This window comes from Corticium candelabrum, chromosome 2 (assembly GCF_963422355.1).
Source record: "Corticium candelabrum chromosome 2, ooCorCand1.1, whole genome shotgun sequence".
NCBI classification, from domain to species: Eukaryota; Metazoa; Porifera; class Homoscleromorpha; order Homosclerophorida; family Plakinidae; genus Corticium; species Corticium candelabrum.
In genome coordinates, this window is record NC_085086.1 from 5,730,318 (window position 1) to 5,754,025 (window position 23,708).

At 39.1% G+C, this 23,708-nt stretch overlaps 2 protein-coding genes and 1 long non-coding RNA gene across 3 annotated transcripts; 1 reads left to right on the forward strand and 2 right to left on the reverse strand.

Moving 5' to 3' along the window:
* Positions 1 to 1,129: 1,129 nt before the first annotated feature.
* Positions 1,130 to 1,795, reverse strand: LOC134198100 (uncharacterized). Its single transcript, XR_009972774.1, has 3 exons — positions 1,709 to 1,795; positions 1,362 to 1,395; positions 1,130 to 1,305 (listed from the first exon to the last, which is right to left on the reverse strand). It is a non-coding gene; the product is annotated as an uncharacterized LOC134198100 (long non-coding RNA).
* Positions 1,796 to 4,196: 2,401 nt separating this feature from the next.
* Positions 4,197 to 11,093, forward strand: LOC134176374 (putative ankyrin repeat protein RF_0381). Its single transcript, XM_062643045.1, has 6 exons — positions 4,197 to 4,328; positions 4,750 to 4,869; positions 9,736 to 9,837; positions 9,899 to 9,997; positions 10,569 to 10,689; positions 10,969 to 11,093. The coding sequence occupies exons 1-6, from the start codon at positions 4,197 to 4,199 to the stop codon at positions 11,091 to 11,093; spliced, it is 699 nt and encodes a 232-aa protein (XP_062499029.1).
* A 6,874-nt stretch (positions 11,094 to 17,967) lies between these two features.
* LOC134176375 (uncharacterized protein K02A2.6-like) lies at positions 17,968 to 20,316 on the reverse strand. Its single transcript, XM_062643046.1, has 4 exons — positions 20,197 to 20,316; positions 19,645 to 20,133; positions 19,489 to 19,545; positions 17,968 to 18,216 (listed from the first exon to the last, which is right to left on the reverse strand). The coding sequence occupies exons 1-4, from the start codon at positions 20,314 to 20,316 to the stop codon at positions 17,968 to 17,970; spliced, it is 915 nt and encodes a 304-aa protein (XP_062499030.1).
* Positions 20,317 to 23,708: the final 3,392 nt, after the last annotated feature.

Genomic DNA, 23,708 nt, shown 5'->3' on the forward strand with positions numbered 1-23,708 from the left:
AGACTAGCAGCAGTTATTTTACTATTTCATCTCACATAATTCTCTTAATATGTAAAGTACAGTCACTTTCGAAGACCCGCAGAAAACAAAAATTTGGTCTGGCTTGAATTTTCGCTGGTAAGTAGGGCATGGTCAATGCAGCGGCGTAGCCAGTGTCAAAGATTTGGCAACACGCTGGAAAATTTCTCAAACCTGCATTTCTACTATTAAGGTAACTGTTTGCCTTTTCACTTCTTGGGGAGCATAATCCCCTACTGACAAATAGAATTATTATAATTCATGACATAACTGTTACATATAAACTATCAGTTAAAACGTTCAAAATTTCTGCTATTAAGGTTTCGACGGTGTAACGATCAAGTTGTTTCCATAGCAACAAGACACGCCTCCGCGGTTTAAAAGAGGTTGCAACGGTTATTGCGTGCTCGCTTCATTCGAACGTGCAGGGAACGCGAGGCTACGTAGATCGTGAACAGTAGATCGCATGCAGAGTTGTCGTGTACAGAGGTACAAGCAGACCTCCATTTGATGTCAGTCAGTTCATTTGACTTCTCCCCCTCTCGAACCCCCATAGGTACGTGCCTGCAACTGCTGTTCTATTCATTAGTTCATGTGTTGTTAGTGGGAGATATTTGCTTACCATAACACATGACATTACCCAATTGCAGAGTGGAAAATATATTTCTGGTTTGAACACCTGTAACCTCTCTTACTGAGAACAGCAGCTATTTTCATAATTTACAAACAATGCCTAAAAGTATCTGTTGAAGTTTCTTTACAGCTATCATGTAGATGACATAAACTCTAAGAGTATCGGGTTTTGACACACAAATGTACCTACATGTATCTACAGTACCCTCCCTACACAATTCATTTCCTCAACCTTACAGAAACCGATGCAATGTTCTAAGAGTAGCAGACTATATATACTTTTTAAAACTTGGTAAAGCATAAATTAAACTGGTAAAGCACTATCCCAGCTTCCATGACTGATAGTCAGTACCTGAAATACAATTTCTTTGGCTTCACCCATTGCTGCAAACTCATGAATCCCGTGATTGTCGTAAATTCCAGAAAGGAAGCCTGCAGCGTAGATGTTGTCTTGATTTGTCTGGTGATGACTCCGTAGTTAACGAAGGTGGCTAGATAGGTTTCTACAAGCTGATTTCTAGGCATCATCGTGCTTGTGTGTAGAAAACTGAAATGGGTCGTTACAGGAACGTTGACAATCATTCCTCTTTCTGTATTGACATTTGGAAAGTCAAATGCAGCACAGTCTCTTCTGTTCAGAAGATTAAAGGTTCTCTATGCAAGTGTACAATATTAGTTCATGAACTTAGAGAAGCAATTCAAAGCTGTACCTGTTGATGCCTACCTCCCTTTTGCAGAATGAATCTAAAACATGAGGCAGTTTTGAAGTCATACTACAACAGACGCTGACTGTCAGGTGCGAAACTATGTCTCTCATACAGATGTTCACGCGATTTGTGCACGTGAATTGCCTACAATGCACGTGAATTGTCTACTGTGCACGTGTAATATATATCCGGGGGTTTGACATCCGGGATGTGCCTTAACTTTGCCCAAAAATTCACTCACACACACACACACACACACACGTGCGCACGCACACAATGTATGCATGTATGTATGTATGTAAGCACGTATGTGTGTACAGTATGTATGAAAGACTTGATAAACAGCATACCATACGATGTAGGCTCTAACACACTTGAAATTGCATCAAGAGGAGTTATGGCAAGAGACTCCTTTCTGTCTCTGGAGCTCGTTTCATCGTCTAATGTTTCACCATCTAATAAGAACAATCTGACCAATCTTTTACAAACTGCTTGTAGATCAGCAATTTGTTATTCTTACACCATTTGGGCTAGAACTATAAGAAGAGACAATGTTAATTAGATGACACTAATTACTGTATGAATATTTCACACTCTGCTCCATTGCTACAACTACAAGCATTTCCTGCATATACCGACTAGAAGAGTTCAGGACCACATTGTCAATACTACCGGAAATTTCAATCATTAGGGGTTTCCAACTGTCGCCATGTCACCAAATTTGGTGACAGAGCCAACTATCTGACAACAAGCTTACGTGACTACGACATTGGTAACAGAGACATTAGTCGTCATTTCTTTAACAAGTTGAAATTGGAAAGCTAGAATGGTCATGTGAATATTAAAACATCAGGGTTACTTGTATTGGCACAAATAACTGATCGTTTGGCAAAATAAAAATTACAGTTGGACACCCCTGTTTCATGCAAACATTTAAAGATTTGGCAAGAAAGAGTATTTATATTCATTTCAATTTTGAACAACTTTAAACAGTGCTTGATACGTTGACAGGAAGCTTAGCTGCTACTGTTTATGTTTACGTTTATAACAGTGATATGAGTGTGTACTGTTACAGTATAACAATGGTAGATGTTAACACAGTACAATTATTGTCAAAGAAACAGCACATTTTAATAATAGATATCAACAACTGGTTTTGTTTAATGTCTATAATACTGGTACGTACAGCATGTTCCTAATTTCACAACGTTTGTGAAATGTACAAAGTCCCTATCCAATCAAAAGAATTGTGTAGCCTCGTTTATCTTGTTTGGTTTGTAACAAATATTTACATTAAAATTAAACATCAAACTATATAAATTAAATTCTAAACAATTAGTTAATTTAATAGCAGTTGAAATCACATGTAAGGTTCAGTTTCAAAACCAAATACTAACAAAAATTCCTAAATTTGTGTGCTTCAATTTTAATCGATAATTTATTCTACTTAATTAATTAATATTAATTAATTAACAAAATGTACAAACTTTGCCGTTTTGTATGATGATTACTGCACCACGTAAAAATCTTTTCTGGAGCAAACAGTTTCTTGAGAAAGTCGATTTCTGTAAAGAACACGGCGTGTAGCAACCACCATTCCCGTATTGGGGCCCTCTTTTCTACAACCACTGCGGCTCGCCCACTGCGATAACTGCTCGCAGAGAAAGCGCGAGTCATACGACCTGTTAGCCTAGCAACACACATAATGATTCACGCGGGCGTGGACCATGCGTGCACGTGAATTATCCACTGTGCACGTGCAAGTCCAAAATATCCGGGCTTTGACATCCGGGATGTGTTTCAACCGAGCCACCAAATGGCGTCGGCGCTCACTGCTTTCGCGTGGCCAGACCTCTGTAGTACGTGAGGCACTGATTTTTAGGCCTTGCGGCAATCGCTGCAACTGTACGGTTTTTCTTGCGTGTAGGTCTTATGTCTAAAGCCATGTAATGAGAGACCAGAACTCTTTCTTGAGCATTAGCTAACGTTGCGTCACATTAGGCGATATCACATACGGGTTGTAAAATAATTTTGGGCCCGTATATGTCTCGAGGTGACGGAGTAGAGGGGCGTCTGTGATCGACAGCAAAGCAAACTATACTATGGAATGGTTGGACACGATGCCATCTACAGGTACGATTCTTACTTAATTAACTTAAGCGTTGCGTGAATTGTTTTAGGTTAATTAAACTTACTTTCTAGCTGAAACAAAGATATATCGGTATTGTTTCACGCAGGGGTGGCCAACTGTCGCTATGGTGCTACAGGTGGCACCAGAAGCTGGTCTTGGGCACCAAGATTTGGCACCAAGGCTTCAAGCCACTCAGACAGACTGCCATGTGTTTGTGCCTGCCTACCTGTTTGTCTGCAAGCTTGCATGCATGTTTGTGTCATGATGATACATACATACATGAGTATGTATGTTTGCTTGTAGATGTATAAATGTAAGTATGTACGCACTGCATGTATATGTACTATGTAGGTAAGTAGCTAGCTAGCCCTCAAACCTGGTGAGTCCACGTGTAGGTGTCATTTCCATTGGGCACCAGAATGCATCCCTGGTGCTACACCAAGGCAGGAGCCTTATAGGAACTTGGACACCCCTGTTCACGTATGATAGCAGTAAACGTAATTTCTACAGTCATTCTTATATTCTTACAATAATGGAGGTGCAACCCTAGCTGTAGCATACATATTTTATACAACAATAATATTCTGTGTTTTGTTTGCTTTCTGTTTTGAGAAAGGGATTCTGACATAACATTTTGAATAAGCTTTGTAACCTTGTTAACCTCATTCTGATTGGTCTGATTGTATTTGTCTCGTGGTCCAGAGGACATGGTGTTAAACTTATTGAGGAGAAATAAGGCAGCTGAGCTACAACAGTTTTTGTCTTGGCACCTCCCAACAGCTGTACTCTTTTTACCAATTCCAAGTTGGGAGCCGTTTGTGAATCGGCCTTTTCATATGGTGAGAATTCTGTGGTCTTGAAAATTTGTAACGTTTGTTCTGTTATTAATATGTTACAATATACCCTGGACTTTACTTTATTATCGTTCATTAACCAGAAGTTTCGTTGTTGCTTATCATATATTGCCACGCCCAACTAAATGATATTGTGTACGTGTGACTGTATAGCCCACTGTGCATGCTGTCGTCACTAGGTTGTGAACACGATAATGTCTTTATGATGTTGTTATCCTCTTGATTCGTGCACATGTGATGGTCGTGCCTCACAGTCTCACTGATCAACATATTGGATTTCATTTTGCTAGACTATATCTGTTAACCTATTGCATGTTGATCGTGATCATTGATTCAATACATATTTTTAATATAGTTTTCTGTTTGTTTATTGCTTGATTTATTGATTTTCACTTCATCTGTTTAGCTTACTCCATATGGCGAGGAGTATTTTCCCATTCATTTCTCATGTTGGGAGAATCAGTTAGAGCTAATCAAGGTCATGGCTAAGGCAGATCCTAATGTTCTCAAGCAAACTTCTAGTAAAGTAAGTGAATCAAATTGACAGTATATAAACTTGTTCGTTGGTAATGCATAAACAATTTTCTTTCTTTAATAGTGTGTGATTATCATATTTATCTAGTTTCAAGGGCCTTTTTCTATGTTTTTTGTCATCGCAACTATTTTGTTTTAATGCAGGAAGTCTAAAAAATTTTATTGAACATATGGACACCATAGCACTGTGATACAATCTGTGTCATAACTTATCACAGGGTACGGTATTACCCTGAATGTAGGGATTGACCAGGTTGTGTGGGCGTGATCATATTTTAGACCTTCAGAAATCACCTTAAAATGCGGTGGAATATCTTGAGAACGACAGACAGAAAACCTTACAAGTTCAACTACGCTTGACTACTTCTGAATTGATCTCAGCTTGTCTTCAGAAGGAGAAAATCGCTCGTCAATTTCGGAGTTTTTGCTGGATTTTGTCTTCTTTCTTCTTCTTCTTCTTCTTCTTCTTCTTCTTCTTCTTCTTCTTCTTCTTCTTCTTCTTCTTCTTCTTCTTCTTCTCCTTCATCACGTATAACTCCTTGACTACGGCATGTCTATAGCTAAAACATTGGGAAATGACGTAGAATAAGCCGACCTGTATTCTTTTGATGATAGAAAAAAGAAACATCTAAGAAAAAAGATTTCTAGAATGGATTTGAACCTGCTACCCTACTTACGTTCAACCGCAATTGTTGTAAGCCATTGTTAACAAAGAATAGCCAGGCAGCCAATCACAAGCTCTTGCTATGTTGCTTGAAGCAGTCTAGGGTACACGTGTATAACAAGGCGACAAGAATTCTTAACACGTTTCGTGGTTGAAAAACCTGAATCCTACAGTTAGGCAAAGAATCGTGCTCTTGAATTGCACGAGCAAACGCAAGAAGTGCGCGTAATTAATTAATTAGAAGTGACGTGGAACGTCATCGCAATTGCAGACGCGATATACCTCTTCTTGCCGTATTTGGAACACCAATGTCTGCAAGCATTTGAATTTTGGCAAAAGCAAATTAATTCAACTCGCTTCCATAAAAAAAATGTCGACTTTGCAGCACTCGGAATGTGACGTTTGTTACGAGCCTAGTTGTTTAAACTCTAATACTCATACCCACCTGACACAAATTTTAAATTATGCAAGAATTGATCTAGAAATTGTTGTAGACAACCAGGAGATCTAACAGCTAATCATCTGCATAAATTCCTTCTTCAATCTACACACACCACACAAACACACACACACACACACACACACACACACACACACACACACACACACACACACACAACTACATGCACGTATGCTCGTAGCTCTGAAGCAAGTAGAACACAGCTTCATACTTACTAGTGGTATTATTGCTACAAAATGTAACGTCTGATTCAAACCACCTATACACAAACACTGCATAGCTCTTAAAACATTTGCAAGTACACTGTAAACCTAAGATCCACATGCTCGAGATATGAGACTATACATGTGGACCAAGTATGGTTTAGAAAATGTGTATTTTTGTTAGGCTATAAAATCTTTGTTTAATTAATGGAGTAGGCTGTGCTTTCGCACTCCTAAAAACTTACCAAACTAGAATTTTAAAAAAAATTCTCCCTGAAAAAAAGAAATAGATGAGGAATTGTATAAAAAGTAATAGAAACAAAATCTATAGATAATATGAACCAAAGCCAGACATCATTAGTGAATCCTTCCAACCACATTCCCTACATTTTACTTATATTGCGTTGGAAGGATTCACTAATGATGTCTGGCTTTGGTTCATATTATCTATAGATTTTGTTTCTATTACTTTTTATACAATCCCTACGTCTATTTCTTTTTTCAGGGAAATTTTTTTTATATTTCTAGTATATATATATATAGGAACCTAAAAATTTTAGATTTGGTTGAGAGGCACACATTTGATTAAGAGGGCTTGTCTCTGAACAACAAGGAAAATGTATTTTTTCTTAATTAATCGTGTATATGTGAATGCCACACAGCTAAAAACAGGAAACCAAAATTAGTGCATTACTAATTTATGTCATGTTAGTGTATTCAGTTTCTATACCTGTCATTCTTAAATAATAGCAGGTCAGTTGACAGCAGGAAAAGTTGAGGCAGTATGTGCTCCCAGTTCACCCGATTCCTACACCTATGTGTGTAACAACATTATGATAGTCATTGATTGAACTCATATGTCATCACTTGTGGCAATGTAGCTAGCTTTTTTCTTGATGCATTATTTCTCGTAGAACACGAGCTTGTCATCTGTTTTATGTTATATTTGTCATATCTACCCCACAGGGATTTACTGTTGCTTTTTTTAATTTACGGTTATTTACGTTTCTTATTTTCAAAGGTATATGCTTATAAAAGAGACAGATAGAAGTGAGAAAGGCAGACAAGTAGACAGACATAGAAAAACAAACGTATAGACAGACAAACAGACAGACAGACAGACAGACAGACAGACAGACAGACAGACAGACAGCGTCTTCTTTTCTTGGTCAGATATATATTTACTTCATCCAGTGGCTTTCCTCTTTTAACCTGCTTTAAAGTTTTACACTTGCTGTTTCGCATCATAGCAGCAGAGAGGGCAAACTTTAGACTTTACAGAAAGTGTAAACTGCACTTTTTTCAATAAATAGTAGCAAATTTATAAACTAGTTGTTCCATCTACCTCCTGTTGTTTCATTAAACTGATGTCACATTCTAAACGGTAACTCTGTTTTCTTTACTTTCTTCACTCAACGTCTTTCTTGTAGTTGCGGCAATTTTTTAACAGCCTTGAACAAGCAAGTTTATGTTATTGCTGGTTGTATGTATTATGTTTACTGTACTAAATGGCATATATGCACTGACATATTTTGATGTGCGTGATCCAGTGAACATGTTTAGCAAATTTTGTTTCAACAATTGAGAATTGCTTGTTATATTTGTGAACATTGGATGGTTGTTATATGTTCTGAATTTACAGTGTACAAACGTATGATGATAGTTGAGTTGTTGAATATGACAAATCTCGGTTGGAGTATTGTCTGCATTGCAACGATCAACTTTGACCCACTCATGCACGGCCGAATGTGACACAATTTCTGGTTTCAGTGTATCTTGTATGTGTGTGTGTGCGTGTGTGTGTGTGTGTGTGTGTGTGTGTGTGTGTGTGTGTGTGTGTGTGTGTGTGTCTGGCTGGCTGGCTGGCTGGCTGACTGGCTGCTTGTATGTATACATGTGTGTGTGCATGCATGTGTGCATGTGTGTATGTGTGGGGGTGTGCATGCACGTGCATGTGTGTGATATAGCTCAGCGTTACTCAGAAAGTTATGCAATATATCGCGTACATCCGGAAACTTGCAAGTTCTAGTCACAGTGATATCGACCTATAGCTGATTTGGTTAGAGTGTCATTCAATAGAGTGTGTACATCCTGGACCTTGCAAGGTTGTAAGTTCAAGTTCCAGTAATGGCGAGGTATGCCATAATTGCCCTGGGCAAGAAAGTCAGACACCATTGCCTCTCTTGACTCAGGATCTAGTATAAATGAGTACCTGTTCCTTCCTTGACTGGAGGACCTAGCAGCTATCGGCTGTGACATGACATAATGCAGCAACTAGTGTGCAGTGAAACTTCAGGTGCTCACACCACACTTGGCTTCACAAGCCGGTACTCCTGTGACTTTGAGTACCTGGCCTGGCTCCAGGAGATTGCTAGCACAGGCCCAGAGTTTTCTTGAGTACACCCCAGGAGCCTAGCTGGTATTTTGGGGTGTAACCAGTATCTGGCAACTCCGATCATTTACTTTAGTTTAGGTTAGTTTAGTTGTGTGTGTGTGTGTGTGCGTGCGTGCGTGCGTGCGTGCGTGCATGCGTGCGTGCATGTGTGTGTGTGTGTGTGTGTGTGTGTGTGTGCATGCAAGCGCACGTGCGTACATGTGCCGTATCTACTTGCATAGCAGATTTTATAGTGGCAGAACACGGGCTTCTATGTGTAAGAAGTGATTATCTTGGATTTGATTTGTGTATGTGCAGCTTTGTTCTCTAGTTGTTAGTCTTTTATCAGTGGGCATACGTTACTTCTGCATCTACTTCTTTTGATGTATATATATATATATTAATGGCAAAATTGGCTTTTTGTGTAGGAAGAGACGTTTCTCAGTGGACCTTTCATATACATTTTTAGGAGAACTATATAGTATTTTAGCTGCTCCATCTATATTTATTTTACTGATCTTTGAATGCTCTGTTGATTGCGCACTGAGGCATTGTCCCAAGGAGTGGTTTCATTTACCCTTTGGAGGTCTCATTAATTTTTGGCAACAAGCACGTTGATGGACAATCAGAACACAAGAGACAAGCACATGGAGAAAATATCCGATGCATTTGTGTATGTGATGAGTAACAAAGTCATATACAAATTTTCAGAAAAATTATTTAGTAAAAGTAAATGAATCGAGAGTCATAAAGATTGAGGGACAGGAAAGTTGGTAGCTTCATGTGGTTTTCGAATGTATGACATGGAGCTAGAGATAGAACTGGTTGGACATGCATACACAAATAAATTAATTGTGAACATTTGACATACAGGTAAATGAACAAACGTGCAAAACAGAAATCTATCTTTATAACTGCTAAGCTCACAGCCTGATAGCAGAAAGTTTGTTCTCATACAAAATGGTGAATATGTGACTGAATATTTGAACAAATGACTGTTTTGTTGATTAATGAATTATGATGAACACATAATGCTTGCAGGACGTTGTAGTCAGAAAAGTCAAGAATTGTGAGTTTGCTATTGTAAGATAAGTTTTGACAAAGGTGTTTATTTTAAGTGACTGTCATAATGTTCTTTAGCTATTTGTGTACTGCAGAAACATGTGTCACCATTTCTATTGGCAAGTGCTGCCGGGAACGTAAGAGTTTTGGAATTTCTATATGAAATGGATGCACAATCGTTGCACATGAAAGATTTGGTATGAATAGCAATAAAAACTGTTGATTTAGTCACGTTATCTGCATGTACTTGATGTTCAGGCAAACCAAACAGCACTACATTATGCTTGCACTGGAAATAATATATCAACTGTTGAATGGCTGATACAAAAAGGAATGACACTTGATGATCAAAACAAGGTTATCCTTTTTTACATGTGTTGTGTTTTTATATGCTTGTTTTGCATTTATTGCCATCCTTACAAAATGTAAACTGGAATCATAGTTAAGTGATTACGAGGTTGTTAAAGTAGAACTCTGTCTTCCTCGTGTGTAGATAATGCTGCAAAGACATTCAATGCATATCACCGAGGATCAAATAAGTTATTTTCTCAGAATTTGGACATCAACGATTTGAATTCAAGTACTCATTAAAATTTGCAGGAAATAGCTTAATTGCATGTATTATTTGATTGTCTCTGCTTCTCTTGATTGATAGTTCTTCTAAAATCTAAAGATTGTACAGGAAATATTCAACTTGTGCATTAAGCGTTTGAATCTAACTGTAAGTGGTTGATGCTATACTTATGGTGAAGGTACTCAACACAACACCGCTAGATTTGCAAAGTTGTAAGTAGGGAAGGAAATGTGGCTTTTGTACAATTTCATTAGAAATCAATTAGAAATCAGTCCAAAGTGCTAAACATATTTAAGAACAGATGTTTCCTCCTTACTATATACATTTTTCTGATTTCATTCTTTATATATTTAGTATGGCTGGACAGCATTACATCTTGCCTGTAGCAGAGATGATGATTCTACAATCAAATTGCTGAAAGAGAAAGGATGTGACATAAATGTAAAAGAAGAGGTAGAGCTTGATGCTCTTTTCAGTTTTATTATTTTATTTATTTGCAGGATACTTGTTGCCTGTATTAAGCTTTGTATTTTAAAACAATTTTTGCTTTCTTTGTTTTTATCTTTTTTGTTCCGCATTACCTTGCATTTAAGTTAACAACAATGCTGTTATTAGAACATTTTGTTACTATGAAAATTGGTACGGTGCGGTTAGGGAATAGTGCAGAAGCCATGGAATTCCCCCGTTTGCAGACAAAGCAAAACACCACTGGTAGTTACAGTTTGTAGCATTTGTAACTGATGCATGATAACAGTTGCCACTGAAAATTTATTTTTGAAGGAAACAGCCAAACAGATTGAGAAATACGGCTATCAGCAAATCAGATTCTGTCGTCTGCAATCCTTCAGGGAATTCCATGGCGTCTACTCTATTACTTAATCACACCATACAAAGGCACATGGTACCAAAATGTTTTAATAAGAGCTCCCTGCCGTTAAATGTGGGATACCACGTATTGTTTTTAGGTTTATTCAATTGGCCGTTACTTTTTGGAGTGTTTTTGGTCTTTTGGCAATGCAGTTTAACTGTTATGTTTTTTTATATATTGCTGACACGCCTGAATGACCTGAGGCTGAATTAGCGCATAATGATTGAATAGACTACACTGCCATGGTTTAGACTCTTGCCAAATCAAGAAAACTTTTTGTGTGACGACTTCTTAAGCATAGACTAGACTTCGGTAACACAGCGCAAGACTGAACCTGTATTTTGGAAACCAACTTATATACAGCCTACGCGCATGCACAACACTACTCATGACACCCCTCCCTCTACAAAATTGGGTACACCGTGTAATTGAAAGTAATAATCATCATCCGTGTACTGATATTCGACCTTTCTATATCAGTTAGCATATCATTCCGGTGTGAGATGTCTTATATGACGCCCTTGTCTCATTGCAAAGATCAATCTGACAGGCTGCTCTCACTGTTGTGACTGTTCCATAATAGTCTCCTTTCCAATTGACCATCCGTCCTTCTCTGATCCATTACATTCTTCTCCCGTGATAATGTTGCTTCCTGAGCTAATTATAGGTCGCTAGACTGCCTTTGAATGGTTTTTGGGTTTGTGCCTTCCATTTCACAACACTCCTTGTGTGTCAATTTTATCACATATCTAGTGCTAAAGTAGGGTGAAAGTTTTAGTCTCCTTTCAGCTGATGATAACTTCCTTTGTGCTACTTGGCCCTCTTCGTATGGAAGCTCGTTCTATAGCTCGTACCTTCCATTTTTGTTCACAATGTGCATTCCGTCTTTTCCATTTCACTTCTAAATATGTTTTGTCCATTTTTGGAATCGTATTTACCGCATCTGGTCTGTCTCAGTAATTTTCTTATCCTTGTCTGACAAGCTTCCTGATGGTAATAGGTGTCTTGCTAACACTGTCTGTAGACGTCATGATACCTGAACAAACAATATCTCATGAGGAGTCTGTCCAGTGGTAGCATTGACTGCGGTATTATATGCAAAGTGCACTCCATCTACTGCTCTAGGCCGCGAAAACGTCTCCTCATCTATCACACAGCAAATATTTTCCAACACCTCGTTCTGTCACTCAACCTGGCCTTGAGATTGTGGGTGATTTGTTGAACTTAATTTGCTGTTATTCTCTAAAGCCGTACAAGTCTCTTTGAAAACCAATGCTGTGAAATGAGTACATCTATCTGACTGTACCATGAGAGGAATTCCAAACTGACACTCACCTCTCTTGAAATTCTTGTGCAGCAGTCTCTGCTTTACCATCTCTTGTTGGTATCAAAATACAAGAGGTGCCGAATGCATCTTGTATAGCCAATGTGTACTCCAATCAATCTGGAATGGACGTGGGAAAAGGGCCTCGGAACTCTATTTGAACCTTGTCCAAAGGATGTCTTGGAACACCTGCATTGCAGCCCTACCAGAAAATTAGCTTTGCTTGTGTAACTGACACTTATCGCATCCTTGTACAAATGTTGTCACATCCTTCTTCATAGCAGGCCACTAAGCTACTCTTAAAGCTCTCTCTCTCTCTCTCTCTCTCTCTCTCTCTCTCTCTCTCTCTCATGTTTTCACTTGTCCCATATGACCTGACAAGAGCGAATTTTTTCCTAAGAACAAAAAGCGTCTTCTCAAAGACTTTGGTAGTGCCGGGAATGCTGTTTAACACCCAATTTCTGATTTCTTGTTGGACTACCACCGTAATTCACAAATCTCAATATCCAATTGGCACTCAACTGTAATCGTTCCCTAGTTAGAATAAGCTCTCGTCAGGTCACTAATGTGCCATTCCTTATAATTGTGCTACTCTTCTGGATTGCTTTGTTAACTTGATCTATTTCAGACTTCTTAAACGACTGTTGTCGGATAGTGTCCAACTCCAACAACTCTCTTGTCTCCTCTTTCATGGAGGCATCAGACCCTTGTTGTACAGCTGCAATTAAACAACCATTGACTGCCACTCAAGATATATTGTCTGCCATAGTCATTTCTCTTTGGCTTCGATTTGCCTTGTGTGACATTGAGATCATATTGTTGTAATAATTCTAACCATCGTTTTCATGTCGTCCTCGTTCGTCTGTCATGTCCAGTGTCTGTAACCATGATAATGCATTATGATCTGTAATCAAATCAAATAGCTTGGCCAGATACACTGTAATTTTCTTAGTTGCCAAGACAAATGCCAAGAGTTCTCTATCTGTTTTGCAGTACGGTTTCTCTGCAGAAGTAAGTTTATGGTGAAACAAAGCTACTGGTTTTCTGTTGACTGGTCAGTTGATTGTCTTCTCTGTTTGCCAACATTGCTTCAGTTGCTACATTACTAGCATATGTGAGCATATCAAACTTTTCGTAAAAATCTGCAATATTCAAAGCTATGGAGTTTGTTGCTCTATCTTTCAATATTGTGAATACTTCATTCATTTCTTCTGTCCATGTCAGTTTCTGTATTCCATTATTTTCAAAAGCTCCACACAAGGGTTTTGCTATTTTTGCTATCCCCGGAATCCATTTCTGCTCATAAGCAAATGCTTCAAAAGCTTTTCTCAACTCCATTACGGTTCTTGGTCGTTTCAGCTTCTGAATTTGTTCTACCCGTACATTAAATTTTACCTCTGCTGCTTGTATTACATAACCCAAGTATTCAACTTGTCTATCTTTCAAAATACTATGGCTTGGAGGCAGTACCACTGCTGCTGTCTTAATCTTGTATAATGGAGACAGTACCACTGCTACTGTCTTAATCTTGTATAAAACAACTGGCAAACAATTTATATGCTTCTTGCAGTCTCGAACCCATATCAAGGCATCATCTAGATAACATAAATATAAAGCTTCCCTGTATTGACTATCAGCCAAAATGTCCTCACCATTTGTTCAAATGTTGATGGGGCTTCTGACAGGCCAAACGAGCAGCTCCTTTCCATTTGTACTGGCCCATGGAACCACAAATGCTGTCATTTCTTTTTTTTTCTTTGTCTTTAATAGGCATATGATGATATTCCAATTTCAAATTATAGGGTAGTCTATAGAAGAAACATTCATTGCCCAATCTGTCCAACAAATCTTCTATCAATGATATTGGATGAGCTGAATTTGAAAATATCTGCTCAGGCAGACCTCTATTATCTATCGCTAGTCACAACTGACCATTCCTTCACCAAGCAAACACAATTGGGGCTGCAGGGGCTACTAGAGGTCTCTATTAAGAACTTGCTGAAGTATATCTTCTTTCTTTCTCCATACTTCCACCATTTCTACCTTGATAATGGACATGGCTTACTCATCTTAAGGCCTTGTCCCTTGGTTTATCCAACTTGTGTTTAGTGCCGCAGGCAATAGCTGTCCTGGTCTCTACATGACAGTTTCATATTTTCATATCACTACTAATTCTTTGCGCTCTTCTTCTTTTAAGTCTTCTATGACCCTATAATCCATTACTTTCTTCCTTGCGCCATCCTTCTCCTCCCATGCGCAACACACACATGAGGATCTAAAGTAGCAACAAATTCTCTCTTTCAAAGGACCTGTGATTAGCTATTACTATTTACCACTTGAATCCTCAGCATTTTGTCAGACTGAGGAATTAATATTGAATGCGCTGAGGTGACCATTGTCTCATAGTTTCTTAATAGCTCTACTAAATATATCTTTTGTCCTTGTCTCATCCCTTGCGCAGTACATGACATAAACATCTCACTTCCAGCTAGAACTGACACGAATTCCTCTACTTGTGCTTATATAGTTTCCAACTTCTGTCACACATCATTGTAGTCCTCTAACAACTTTGCTGTTTCTCCACTTTCAGAGACCATCAACTTAATACCAGTAACCTATCAGAAAACTTGCAAATGCGTTCCATTCAACTACATCTCTGCTTATTTGTCCTTTTGCCAGAACCGACTCACATCCAACACCCTTTCATGTCATAATTGGTGACTCTTTCAGGCAGTTCAAACTTTCTTGTGACGATCGATACTAGGCAGAATTCTGCTCCCGTGTCTAGCATTGCAGCTATGTCCTCTTACACCAGTGACAGAAGCAAATGGGCTTTTAGGTGGTGTTTTCTGTATTGCCACACCAAACGGTCTGTCTAACTGAAGTATCGCCGGAGGCTTGTAGTGCTGCTGTCGTCACTGTTGTTCAGGCACCTTACTTATGCCTTGTTTGACGTTGCTACGGTTCTTATATATTGAGGAATTTCTCTAGCTCTGTGCCAACATTTTCTATAACTTCTGCATTGTATTTTGTAGCAATGTCAACATTATTGTTTTCTTGTCATAGTTCTCTTTTGTGTTAGCTTCCCCCTAGAGACCACTTCCTGGTGTTTAGTCCTTTGGCATGAGCAAGGTTGGTCCATCCTTGAGAGGTAAGAGCCTATAATCATTTCCCCTGTTATTCTCCAATTGGAGAGAGCTTTATTAGGTTGTTCCCGGCTTCTTCAAACACCCGGATAGCCTATTCTTTCCCATCTACGGTCTCAAACCTTCTCTCCAATTGTACAACTATTTCTTTAATATTACTTACCCAAGTTTCTCAACCACATTTCAATCTCTTAATCTTCAAGTGCTATCAAAACGTCATGGCACGGTACTCTGCATCTTTTTATTGTTGCATGTTATTAGCACGGTTGATTCATTGCACCATTAAGTAGTGACTCTTGAATGCCAAACAATGTGATGGAGAGAGGCTTTCACCATATATAAGTTTGAGAAGCTGGTCGCAACTTGTTATTGAGTCAGTCCTTTCAGCCGTATCCAGACAATAGCGAAAAGAAAATAAATCCTCGCACCACTCTTATGACTTTCTAAGTGTAGGCTAGGATTTGGTGGCACAACACGAGACTGAAGCTATATTTGGGAAACCCAAATTATATGCATTGTACGCCCATGCGAAACACTACTCATGCACTCGCTAGGTTATACCAAACACCCGGAAGCTTCATTACCAGGAAGACTTTTCTGATCAAGTCCATTCAGTATTTTTAGGGCTACATTGACACACATGCACTCACACACACACACTCACTTTCTTTTCTTTTCTTTTCTTTTGCTGAATTAATTCTAATGAGAAACAATGGAGGTCAAGGTCACCATAGGATATAAGCTATGTGGGAGTGATGGAGGTTTGAACCAGGTATCAAAAATGTGTTTGAATCCGGTCGCCAGTTTGGCCAACTAGAGGAATGGTTGGGCGCCAAAGTTTACTAGTTTCTAGTTCAGAGATTCCAGTAGTAAACAAGTCATTAATACCACTGTTGAGACCCTTTCCCAGGTTATCATATATGACATTAAATTAAGACCTAACTAGGAATTTGCAGTAGCGTTGATGATCATTGTAGATTGCAGATAGCAAGTAAACATATCAATGTACAGTATTGTACTTGGAATTTGTTCTATTTAATAGTATTTTATCTTAACCTTTAACTAATTGTATACCTACATCCAGACAAAAATGTCGTTGTGTGGTTTGTAATTTTAATTAAAGTGATTCTGACAATCTGGTTTGTCATCACATTGACATCTTGGCAATCCATCCAAGAGAACATGGGCATCGTTTGATTGAGTACAATTGTAGAGCGTTTCTTATCTAGATGACTCAGTACCAATATTGATTTGTTGGGAACAGTACATCTGACTACTGCAATGCGATTTGCTTTAGCTTTCAAGGGAATCCCCCCCCACACAGCTGGCATCATTCACCATCAGATTTTAGAACTGGATATGCAGAAATTTTTGTCTGAACAAACTTTCCTAGTTGCACTATGAGACGTACGATCTCGTTGAAGTAGCCTGGTAGTTTTTCTGATAGAAAAAAGACACTAAAGCAGCCTGCTATGGAAAAGCTGTTTGTTTTGCCACTGCTGATGCCCACTGTTTGCAAAGATCTACGTAATAGTTTTGATTTGTGATGAGCTACAGCGATGTTCGTATTCTCAATTCCAGCTTGTCACATTCTTGGTTTTCTTTGAACAGCGTAGAAAAGGATCTAAATAGGCACATGCCGTCACATTCAACAATGATTGGCTGCAGATTTCGTGTTTCATTTGGGAAAAGCTGCTTGGCTATGGCGTCTCGTGGATGATGAAGCTGTTGACTTGGATGTAGCGTATGGAAATAGGTGTGACTGATGGTTTGAAAAATTATACGCGCCTGCAGGTCTATTTGGGTTTGTCTTTAGCTGATGGCAGAGACCAACGAGATCGGTACAGTCAGTAGAGTCCAGTCCATATAAGTGATGGTCAATCAGAGAATAGTACAACCCGTAATAGATCGCTAAGGTGACACGTTGTTACTCGATAGGTAGGAAAGTGCTAAGTTGACGGCTTACATCGCAAGGTGCCACGAAATGGTAGACTTAGAAGGTGGCAACATATCTTAGTTGTGACTTAGCTTAGTTGTACCGCAAAACATCTGCTGACCAGGTGGTTCACATTCGGGAGCAACTGCCACCAAAGACTAAAAAACTACCAAATATTTCTGGATAGCATCGCGGGGGAACCTCAGTCATTTCCAAAGGTGTAGGCTGTACGTCTGTTGAGGTTCGAGTCATTACAGGCTGGTTGGCTGATGATGCTTGTTGAATCTTGTTCTCTAGGAGAGGAATATCAGTGGTTAGATGCTGGGTATCAGGGACAAACTCCTCCAACTCATTAGAAACACTTTGCTGCCATGCTGCTGCTGATGGTGATGGCCTGTAGGTAGGAATCTCTCTCTCTACCTGTTTCTTCATCAACTAACTCGACAGCGCTAGCTTTATCCATGCCCCCAACCATTAACTTAATCACTATGTCTTCTCCACAAAGCTTGATTACCATTCCGCAACACCTCCACCAAATATGACAATGGTCCTGATCTTTCTGCCACTACTCCTTTAACCCACCTCGGCTTTCCCCTCACATGTTTTGCCCAAACCTGTTCTCCAACAAAGAATTCACGCAAAAGTGATTTATCATATCCAAGTTTCTGTGACGCCTGTCTTGCTAGAACTCTAGCTTGAATATCTGGTTTTAGTAACGTCAAGCGAGTCTTTAATGTTTGATTTAGAAATAACACTGACGGTACCGCATTTGTGGTAGCATGATGGTTTGTTCTGTATGCTAACAAATTACTTGCTAGCCTATAGGGTGGAGTGCGATCAGTGTTACTCTTTATAGCATGTTTGAAGGTCTGTATGAATCACTCCACCTCTCCATTCGTTTATGGATGGTACGGTGCCGATTTAATATGCTGAATGTCGTAGTACCGAACAAAATCACAGAATTCTTTACTAATAAACTGTGGGCCATTGTTTGTTGGTATTTGTTTCGGCAACCTGTAAGCACCAAACGACTTTCTCAATACTTCTATAGTTTAACCTGTGTCTGTGCTTCCCATTTGTAAAACTTCTGGCCATTTAGAGTAAGCGTTTGTTATTACAAGAAAAGTTTTTCAAGAGAGGAACCGCAAAGTCTATATGAACTGTAGCCCAGGGTCTCGACGTCCAAATGCACGGCTGTAATGGTGCTATTGGAGGAGAATGTTTGACAGATTGACATGAATGATGTTCCAGTGACTTCAATTCGAGATGTTCCAGTGTGTGACTCGTGAAGTTCTTGCAGGACCCTTGACCGCAATGATAGAGGAATTACTGCACGCAAACTCCACATGAGGCAACCCCCTTTAATGGACATTTCTTTATATCTCTGTTTGAAGGGTTTCAACGATTCAGCTAATATAATACCTGGCCAACCAGAACGCATGAACGTTATTACTCGACTAAGCACCGTATCTACACTTGTAGCTCTTCTCACATCATCCAACAATACTGGCAATGTTTCCAGCCTTTCCATACTGATAATTTGAGCCATTTCTGCTTCTAGTTCTGATCCACTCTCGGGGAGCGGTAATCAAGACAGACGATCAGCTTTGTAGTGCTTTGTTGTATGTCGGAACTCAATATCATAACTATAAGTGGATAGTACCCATGCCCACCTTTGCATTTTTGCTGCTGCCAGGTCTGGCATTCTTTGTTTTGGCCCAAAAATTGACTTCAACGGTTTGGGGTCATTTACCATCCTGAATTTTCTGGTTTAAAGGCAAGTACTTTTTTATACGGTACACATGCGCAAGCGCTTCTCTTTTAATCTGTGAGTAGTTTCTCTCCTTACTACTTAAAGTTCTAGACGCAAACGAAATCGGCCTTTCACTCCCATCCGGAAAAACATGAGACATCACTGCGCCTATACCTTGCGTCACAAGCGAGACGAATAGGTAGAGACACATCATAATGAGCTAGAACTTTTACAACAGAAGACTCACTTTTGTCAATTGAAATGCCTCATCACATTCATTCGACCTCTCCCTCTTGACTTTCACCTTTACCAAGACATTTAGAGGTTATAACATGTTTGATAAATTTGGAATAAAACGTCCATAATAATTCATCAGCCTTAAAAAGGAACATAGCGGTTGTACGTTATTCGCACTTGGCACTTCTGCTATGGCTTTCATCTTGACTTTTGTTGGCGACAATCCTTTAGCTGAAACACAACATCCCAAATAGGTCACTGACTCTTGCATGAAAGAACATTTTTCGTTCATAATATGAATGCCATTATTTTGTAATCTTTGAAGCACTGCTCTAACATTCTGCCAATATTCTTCATCAGTCTCACTCGCTATCAAGATGTCGTCAATATAGCAAATAATCCGTGGCAACTCTTGCAACAGCTGATCCATTGTTTTCTGAATAATCGCCGAAGGTGATACTACCCCAAACGGGAGACGTGTAAAACGAAATAAACCCTTATGTGTGTTGATAGTAACAAAGTTACTTGAATTGCTATCCAACATTAGTTGGTTATACGCATGAGACATATCCGACTTAGTAAACTTCTTTCCTCCGGCCAAACAAGCAAATAACTCATTTCGTTTAGATAGTGGATATTTATCAACATCTAATACCTGATTGACAGTTAACTAGTTTGTAGTCCCACAAATGCAGATGGAGTCATCTTGTTTGGGAACAGGAACAATAGTTGCAGCCCATGCAGAGTGACCGACAGCTTGCAAGGCTCCCAGTGTCTGCATCCTTACTAACTCCTCTTCAATTGCACCCTTCAAAGCAAATGGCACGGAGCAAGCCATCTAGAATTGAGGACGTGATCCCGTCTTAACTTCCAAGGAAGCCTTTGAGGTTTTGATCGTTCCTAAACCTTCTCTGAAAACATTAGGAAATTCGTCAACCAAAATTTCAATACTCTGTTCCCTGGACGGAACTCTGAACAGGCTAATCGACTTCCATATATTCAGTTTAGACAACCAGTTTCTGCCCAATACACTAGGACCAAAGCCTTCAATTATCAACATAGTCAATACCATTTGTCTACCTTCATGGACGACTGACTCTTCAACTTGACCAAGAACTGATAATTTTCACTCAAATATGTACGAACTGTTACCCTTATGTCTTTCAACTTGATGGACTTCCAAGTTTTTTTAAAACATGACTGACATCGAAGCACCCGCATCTAGCTCTATCGTAAAAGATTTTTCTTCAACTTGTACGGTGACTATTAGAGGTTTCTCTGTGGTTTGACCAAATACCAGCACCTGATGACTCACCACTTTCATCCTTTCACATGATAATTCCTGTTCTTTGTGTCCACACCAACTAGCACGCTCATTTGCTTTACTGATCCCTTGTCATACCACGATTTCTTTGTATTCCAGGTCTTTCAGGCTTAGCAACTGGCATTGTCTTCGACATATGCTGATACACAGGAGTAATATGCCCCTTTTTCCACACCAGGAACAATTGGCTTACTTTAACCGACAGTCAGAACTTGTATGATTTTGCCGGCCACAATGTTGACAATTTGACGTAGGCGGTATGGCAGATTGAGTCATTTGACAAACAGTCTCGGGACGCAAACGCCGGTACCCTTCTGGAAATCTTTTACACTTCGCCGAGCTGCTTCTGTTCTTGTGCTATTTGCACTGCTTGAACAAATATCAAGTTAGCTTCTGTAAGCAATCGTCTCTGGATAGATTCCTCCTGTAGCCCACACACAAAGCGCTTCCTCATTTGTCTGATTCCGACGATAGAAGTGAAAACGATGAGCAATGACAGAGGATATAGTCTCAAAATTTTTTTAAGCATCCGTCCAAGTTCCTCCAAAGACTTCTTTGCAGTAATGTTGGCAAGACTAGATCAGTAACCAATGAATATATCTTTGCTCCCAGCAAGCTCAGGAACATAGGCACATGTTTTCGGCGTCTATCCCAGATGCTTCAAACAAAGGAAGAACCCTTTCATAGTATGCAGAAAAACGTTCATTCTCCTGGTGAAACTCTCCAACAGCCCCGGGTAAGACCTGAAACCCCATCCTCATCGCCATTGTTGCAATTTTGTAGGGACACAATTTGATTATACTGATACTCAATTATTGACTGAACTATCTCTGTCATACCACTATTTATATACTCATAGCCATACGCGTGCACACAGCATGCACGCATACATCACATGCATAAGTATACGCATGTGTGCACACTACGCCTACCATATACATAGTACAGTCAAACACACTGTAATATACTACATTTAGAGTTAGATCTTTGTCAAGAAAGACATCTTTTCTAAGTTCAGCAAAAGCACTGAAAAGGAACTTCGACACATCAAAGTTCTTAATTTGTTTTTTAGCAGGTAGTCTTTTTTCCTTTCTTTGGTTCAATCAGTAGCTTCATTCTCAGCATTGATAATAAGTATTACACTCAGCTGCACGCATTGCTGATAAACAACTCCTACGCTGAGATTGTCTCATTATTACCAAATAGATAATTCAATGCTATTTCTTGGTTTTTGTGTGTTGCTAAGGTGCTCTATAGATGTACCATTTTTGAAATAAAGTATTACATACATTAGGATCATTGACTGAAAGGAACACTCAACACAGAAATATTTTTCATGCTAGAACCGAATAAATCGCCTGTTGCAGCACAACATAAACCTCTCTCCTTTCAACTCGTAACATATGTCAAGGCATAGCACCAAAAAACTTGAAGACGGTCTTCATAATGATCTCCGACCTTGATCTCAGCTAACATAAGTCTTGAACTTAACCCTTCCATTTTCTGCCTTCTGCTTTGCAAGAAGAAATAGCTAGGCCTCTCAGTAGAAAAGGCTACTCCTTCCCTCTCTGTCTAGTGCAAGTACAGCGATCACAAAAAACCGAACACTCACAATTTGCCAATATTGCTGATGTAAAGTGAAATATTTGGTAAAACAAAGGCAACGGCAACATCTAACTCTTACAGAATCGTTTTTATCTTTTCTGTTTTCACACATGCACGCACGAACTTAAAATTTTGTCATGTTCAGGGAAATAGGACAAGCATGACTGATTTAGTTTGCACTGATGTGAGGCCATTTTATTTATTGTTTGATATCTGATGATCTAGGCCGTATGCATGTATGATGACTAAGTTAAAGTCATCATTTACAGCACTAATGTTTGCAACTTAGCTAACTAGTCATATCTGTGGTAGTGAGTGCATCGTTCTTAGAAATATACTTACTCTAAACATTGGAGACGGATATCACTCATATCCTCTCCTAATTAAATGGAAGTGCTTACAGATATCTTCTTCCGCTTTGAAGGTATGTCTAAGTGTACCCACATACTGATGCACATGATGATATCTGTATTATTGGCTGCCAGCGAAGCGATTCTGTTATGTTTGATAATGGCTTTATCTGCAGATGTCTGATACTTAAATTGATTGCAACGTTACTGCTTTATACCACTTCGTATTTCTGCAACTGTTGGCAACTGGAATGTTTTTACCAGTATGTCATGTTGATTCACTTTTTTCTTGGCATCTTCAACTGTGCTTAACACTGAAGTTATCTTACACTCATTCTCTAGTCCCAGGAATGCATGTTCTTGTGCAGACCATTAGGGAGAGTTTATTAAAAGACTTTCAATTCCTTATCACGTACACCTTATATTTTGGTCTTGGACTTTAGATATTGGAATACCGTCATTGAATAATGATGCTCTTGGTTCAGCATGTTGACACATGGTGTGGGGAAATTGACCTAGATGTCGTACGTTTCTCTTACCATAATGCAATACATTTGTGTCTTGTAAGGTCAGTTGGTTTCATATTTATGATAATTTTGAAGAGTTTGATGGTTGTATTGGTAATCGGTGAGGACCAATCCATGCTACAACAGGCAGAGCATCCACGAGTAATAGAATTTTTTAGATTTTAGTGAGGATTTCTTTTCAAGCACTCTGCGAGCTTCTGAGTCAAAGCCTCTGATAGCTAAAATTCTTAAGCTATAGTTACATAGGGTTGCTGACAGCTTTCCAGTTATGCTTTACGTAGCAGAATCTATACAACCAAGAAGTTCCATGATCTTTCTATTATCGATTTTGGCAACATCATTTCAGCATATCTTTATAATGGTGGTAAGGTAAGTGGTCTATGTATAGGCTTTATTTTCAATTTTATGTGTCTTTGTGTTTATG